Source organism: Gossypium hirsutum, chromosome D09 (genome assembly GCF_007990345.1).
Source record: "Gossypium hirsutum isolate 1008001.06 chromosome D09, Gossypium_hirsutum_v2.1, whole genome shotgun sequence".
Lineage (NCBI taxonomy): Eukaryota > Viridiplantae > Streptophyta > Magnoliopsida > Malvales > Malvaceae > Gossypium > Gossypium hirsutum.
In genome coordinates, this window is record NC_053445.1 from 35,093,399 (window position 1) to 35,099,706 (window position 6,308).

At 29.9% G+C, this 6,308-nt stretch overlaps 1 protein-coding gene across 2 annotated transcripts; it reads left to right on the top strand.

Moving 5' to 3' along the window:
- Positions 1 to 927: 927 nt before the first annotated feature.
- On the top strand, positions 928 to 4,144 carry LOC107891739 (coatomer subunit zeta-1). 2 transcript variants are annotated; one of them, XM_016816620.2, is made up of 7 exons: positions 928 to 1,065; positions 1,402 to 1,561; positions 2,670 to 2,817; positions 3,075 to 3,152; positions 3,601 to 3,685; positions 3,848 to 3,930; positions 4,010 to 4,144. In XM_016816620.2, exons 1-6 carry the CDS (start codon positions 1,063 to 1,065, stop codon positions 3,905 to 3,907), a joined length of 534 nt encoding a protein of 177 aa, XP_016672109.1. In that variant the 5' UTR covers positions 928 to 1,062; the 3' UTR covers positions 3,908 to 3,930; positions 4,010 to 4,144. The 2 variants fall into 2 exon arrangements, with proteins under 2 accessions (XP_016672109.1, XP_016672107.1); XM_016816618.2 differs by having other exon boundaries at positions 3,848 to 4,144.
- Positions 4,145 to 6,308: the final 2,164 nt, after the last annotated feature.

Genomic DNA, 6,308 nt, shown 5'->3' on the forward strand with positions numbered 1-6,308 from the left:
TTTTAAAATTTTAAATTCAGTTATTTAGTTATTTTAATTAGATTTCATTTAGTTTATAGTTGTATTCAAATTTATAGACGAATCAATTGAAGTTTATTATTATTATTATCCCGACATATACATCAGCAACACTTGAAGTGCATGAAATTACATACATACCCCTAATTGTGCATCAAATTACATACATAATTATTTAAATTCCTCAGGCAGGCTGCTGCTTGCGTACAAACAAATTTGTATAGGTTAAAATATGCCATAGATCCTTGTACTATTAACAAATTTGGATTTAGTCCTTATACTTTAATTTTTAGGAATTTAGTCTTTTTATTTTTCAAATTTCAAAATTTAAGCCCATTTGTTAACACTATTAAATTTTTTTGTTAAATTTGTTGATCTGACATTTTAAAATTTTAAAAAAAAAACTCACTTGAAAGAAATATTATTAAAAACTAACATTATAATGAATATGAATTTAACAAAATAATTTTAACATCTAAAAAAGTAGAGGATTAAATTCCTTTAAATAAAAGTATACTAAAAACAAAAATTATACAATACTCATTTTTGTCTTGACTGATGAATTCTCTAATCCTGTTGGACTTTTAACTGTGGCATTTTATCATGTCAATATTATTACACGTGGCATATCACATGTTGCTATTTACTTGCTCTGATAATCACATCAACGAAAAGAAAAGTAATGATCAAACTTGACTTTTTTTTACGAGACTTAATTGATTTTACCCTTAAATAATAACCACCTCTAAGATATCGCAGAAAGATAAAAATTCATGGGAATTATCCAATTTGATTACCTATTAAAGTTTGAGGGCTTATTTGAATACAATAATAAAGTTAAAGGGTTTATTTAATATATTACCCATTTTATAATTAGTATAGTTTGGCCTTAATAAGAACTAATAAATTACATTTATCAATTTCGTCCCTCGTCCCGTTTTTTCCTCGTACCTTACAAAACAGTCACAGCTCAGAAAAACATCAGTCAATAAAAATTCCTAGAAATTTCTTTCCCGAGAAAATCTTTGCCAAACGAGAAAAAAAATGGTCAGCTTTCCTTCTCTTTTTCAGCTATTTTGTCTTTCAATTTTGCATTTTAAGAACCTTTAAGAAAACAATTCTCTAATTTTTGCGTTTTAATGATCACTTTTGTTTGTGTTCGATTATCTGTAACGCAGATCTAAACGTATTTACATCAAATTTGAATTGAACTTTGTTCGTAATGTTAATTTTTCTAAGAGTTAGACTCGGATCCAATATATTTCTTTTAGAGTTCAATTATCAAAAAAACGATAGAAAATTGTATGTTGAAGATAATTTTTACATTATAATTAGCTTGTTTAGCTGAATCCAGTTTTAAAGTTCGATTTTTGTTGTTTGTAGGAATTGTGTCCTTTAGTTAAAAACATTCTTCTTTTGGATTCCGAAGGTAAACGTATAGCTGTTAAGTATTATTCAGATGATTGGCCTACCAATGCTGCTAAGGAAGCTTTTGAGAAAGCTGTGTTTGCTAAAACCCAAAAGACTAATGCCCGTACAGATGGTAAAATTTTGCTTCTGCACTATGATTTTTCTGTTAATGTGTGCTCAACATTTCGGTTGATCTGATTGTTTAGGTGTGAATCATGTAGATTTGTTAACAAAGGTTAATGCTGATGGTGAGTTAATCAAGTCATTAGATTTGAGAATTTGAAATGTTGCTTGCTTGTTCATAAAGGGTTTTCCTTCAATTGCATTTGTTGAGGGGAGGTCGGTCTCGCTCTGGGAGACATCTTCAGGGAGTGTTGCCCGGGGAGTTGGTGAACCCTTCAACGGTGGAGGTATTGTGCTTGGGGTATCTATGCTTGATGGTGAGGCGCTCCCCAAACTCTGGGAACCCGTTGGGCTCTCCTTGGAACCAAAAGATAAAACCCGGGCCAAAACCTAGCATAAACACCCCGGGCACAATACTTCCACCATTGAGGGGTTCGCCGGCTCCCCGGATGACAATCCAAGAAGATGTCTCCCAAAGAGAGACCAACCTCCCGTCAACAGTATTGTTTTGAACATTGTTTTCGTTTGTGTTAGTGCTTTCTTAACATTTTGTTTGATCTGATTGTTTACATGTAAAATCATGTAGATTTAAATCAATCAAGTCATTAGATTTGAGAATTTTGAAGGTTGTTTGCTTGTTCATAGAGGGTTTTCCTTGGATGTATTGTTTTTGACTTTGTTTTTCATTTCTGTTAATGCTTTCTTAATATTTCATCTGATCTGATTGTTTACACGTAAAATAATGTAGGTTTAAGTTAATCAAGTCATTAGATTTGAGAATTTGGAGTTGTTTGCTTGTTCAAAAAGGGGTTTTACTTTTCCTTTGATGTATCGTTTTGAACCCTTTTTTTAGTTTTTGTTAATGTTTACTTGATATTTCATTTGATCTGTTTGTCTGTATACATGTAAATCATATTGATTTATGAGGAAGGTTGATGATGGTGAGTTAATCAAGTTATAATATTTGAGAAATTCACCGTTTGCTTGTTCATAAGATGTTCTAAACATAGTTTTCATTGTTTCTGTGTGGGTGAATTGCGGAAATATCCTAGGTTGGCATTGCTTTAAGTATTTCGGATTGCTAGTTTAACATGGTTTTTTTTTCCGCTCTCTTACAGCTGAGATAACAATGTTTGATAATTATGTTGTCGTATACAAGTTTGTTCAAGACCTTCACTTTTTTGTTACCGGAGGTGAAAATGAAAACGAGATTATCTTGGCTGCAGTACTCCAGGGTTTCTATGATGCAGTTGGACTTCTCCTCAGGTTTTTCATAATGTTTCCTACTATTACAATCTTTCTACATGTGTGAGATATCATCGTGCTATGTTACTTGGACTCAGGTGTATGTGTTGGACATGGATATGTGTCTGATATGGTGTTTGTTTTTACAAGATTTTCATGTAAATGAACAGTTTGGGCATAGGCATAGGTACTTCATGAAGAGTCGGAAGTCGGAACAACGTAGTCGTCATGCCTAATTTTGATTTTGCACCCCCTGTTCTCACTACCCTTTGTTTCAGAGGCACTGTGGACAAGAAGGAAGCACTGGAGAACTTGGATCTTATTTTGTTATGCCTCGATGAGATTGTTGACGGCGGGTATGAATAATCGTTCTTTGCGTAGTGAATTTGATTTATCTTTACCTTTTTTAATCTTTTAGAAGATATCTTTCTTTGCTTATATGATTCTTTTCAAGTGTCTCTGGTATTTATCTGGGTTTGTTTGGTGAAAGTTTAAAGATGTTGTATCATTATTTCAACTGAAGTTGGTTTTTTGCAAATATTTCATTATACCAATACAATTCTTGGCTGGAAATGTCTCTTGATTCTTCTTCCGCACCTCCGTAAAATACTGGCTAACATGGTGATGGTAGACTAGGTTAAACATATGGATGTTGCACTAATCACCTATTGTACCTTATAGCGGTTTAGTTGAGAAGATTGGTAGAACAAGAAAAAGAACGATAAGGGGCAGTCACCCGAAGCAACTGCCCCATGACAATGCTTGCCTCTCATCTCTGTTTGACTGTTCTTTATCTTTTGGCAGCATCATTCTCGAAACTGATGCAAATGTTATCGCCGGAAAGGTTGCTAGTCATAGCATGGATGCCGGAGCTCCTTTGTCTGAACAGGTACTACGATCCTTGTTCCAAAACAAGCAATGCTCAACTCCCTCCCTCTTTTTCAATCTTCTTCCAATTTCCCCCTTGAAAAGAGGACCTGAATTCTTTTAACTAGTAAAATATTGATGACCATCGCCACCATACTAAAACATTCGATGTTTGTTTTTACAGACGATAACTCAAGCATTGGCAACCGCACGGGAACATCTTACAAGATCCCTCCTCAAGTAATGGCATATACACCGGGCTGGAAGGTGAGAAAGGCAGAGAATTTATCCTTTTTTGTAATGATACTATGATATGATACCTGATTATGATATACTATATGTATAGCTAGCTGCATTAGGAGATTAATATTCAAGGAATTGATGTTAGAAGATACAAGACAAAGGTATATATATGTGTGTGTGTGTGTGGGGTTTCACAAAAGAGTACAATTTTTACATAAAGGTTTACATGCTTTGTTTAGTGGTTTTTTCTCTTTTGGGAATTTTCATATGAAAAGAAATAAAAATGTTTGTTCAGCTTTATAAACAGCGACTAAATTTGCATAATTTTGTCCATAGATTCAAGGTCAAATTATGGTTTTGGCCCCTGTACTGTATTCAAATTGAGGATTCAGTCTCTATACTTTAATTTAACATAAATTTTTTTTTTACTATTCCAATTAATGTAATTTTTAACGGTATTACTTATTTAAATTAAAATCAAAGATGACAATAAATCTCGATCCTCATGCAATATTTCAAGGTTATAATAATTTGACTGAATTTAATTTTTAAAAAAATAACAAAATTCGAATAATTTGTGAGTACGTGAATATTCAAACAAATATTTATTTATCATAACCAAAGTCACTTGGATATAAATGGCAATGGGATGGAGATTTTGATTTTTTCGGATAATATAAGAAAAACAATTAAAATATAATATAAAAATTAAAAATTACTATAAAGGTTAAAATAAGCTCCAAGCCCCTATACCTTTTGTATTATTGAAATGTAATCTCTATATTTATATTTTTCAGAAATTAGTCCCTATGCTTTTCAAATTTCAAAATTTAAGTCCAATAGTTAACAGCATTAAAATTATTTTGTTAAAAAACAATATTGATGAACCTCAATTTAATAGAAGGAATTTAACTATGTTAATAATTGGACTTGCATTCTTATACTCGAAAAGCAGAGAGACTAAATTCTTTGGAATAAAAATAGGAAGAATAAATTTCAAATATACAAAAGATACATAGACATGAACATAACATAAAATACATTAAACATAAGGTTAAAATATGCTTCTAGTCCATGTACTTCTATAGAACTTGAGATTTAGTCCCTATACTAAATCCCTATACTTTAAAAGTTAAAATCCTCTTATTTTTTCAATTTAATAATCATAGTCTAATGGTAGTTTCTGTTTAAAATTTATTTAGTTTCCGTCAATCATATAACCCGTCATGTGAAGGTAGCTTAATCAACATGTCAAATTGATAAATTTTAACAAAAAAATATTTGCGATTTTAATTATTGGGTTGGGATTTTTAAATCATAAAAGTTTAAAATTTTAAATTTTAACTTTGAACTTTTTTAAGCATAATGATTGAATCTCAAATATTATCAAACTACAAAGACTAACCACATATTTTAACCTAAACATCAATACAATATAGAATAAAAGAATAAACACAATACAAATACTTCAGGTATAAGATATAGATCCCAACAAACTTCTCACATAATTAATTACTTCTTAAGAGGCTTGTTTGCCATGAAAAGAATCCCAAAAGAAGTGTGTTTTTTTTGTGTGTGTATTATGTGGTTAATCGGTATCTTTAACCATTATTTTACGGTTTATGAAATTTAACACTTTTTAAAATTATATCTTTTTCAGAATCTGAAATTAAATTCTCTCATAAAAATACAATAAGTATTTATCATTGCACCGAATATTTGTTAATATTACGAGATAAGTGTAACTCTTGTAAAATGGAATCTAATACGGTTTGATTCTTTTTATTAAAGAAATCTACCTTTACTATTCCACATTTATAAAAAAAAATGAATTATCAAATTCAATCCAAATGTTATTAAATTAACAGTGGAATTATAAAATATTTGTATTTAAATTTTTACTGAATTATGATTTTTTTGTCACTTAATTATGATTTTTTTATCACTCAACTATAAAAAGTTACAAAATGATCATATAAGTATTCATTTTTTGTTTTTTTTTTTGTCATTCAACAATCTTTAATTTTTTGGCGTTTCGATTTTTATGATAACAAAAAAAATGACTTAATGAAAAATTTGACTACTAACGTTTGCATGTTTTGTCAAAATGACCCTAATTTATTTTTTGTCTTTTTTGGCCATCAATTTTTGTTCTTTTTTTTCAATCTGCTTTTTCTAACAAATGTAATGAATAAATTCAAGGTTTCAAATTTTCTTTTCTTTTAAAAGGTTTACATCTTTCATATGTTTGTTTATTGAGAAGTTTTTATACTAAGTTAATATTTTTTTAGATAATTACATCTATTTTCTTCAAATTAAGAGTTTTTTTAATTTAATGTATTATTTATTTATTTTATTATTTTTCACATGTAATTATCTCAATGAGTTATCTAAGTAATAAG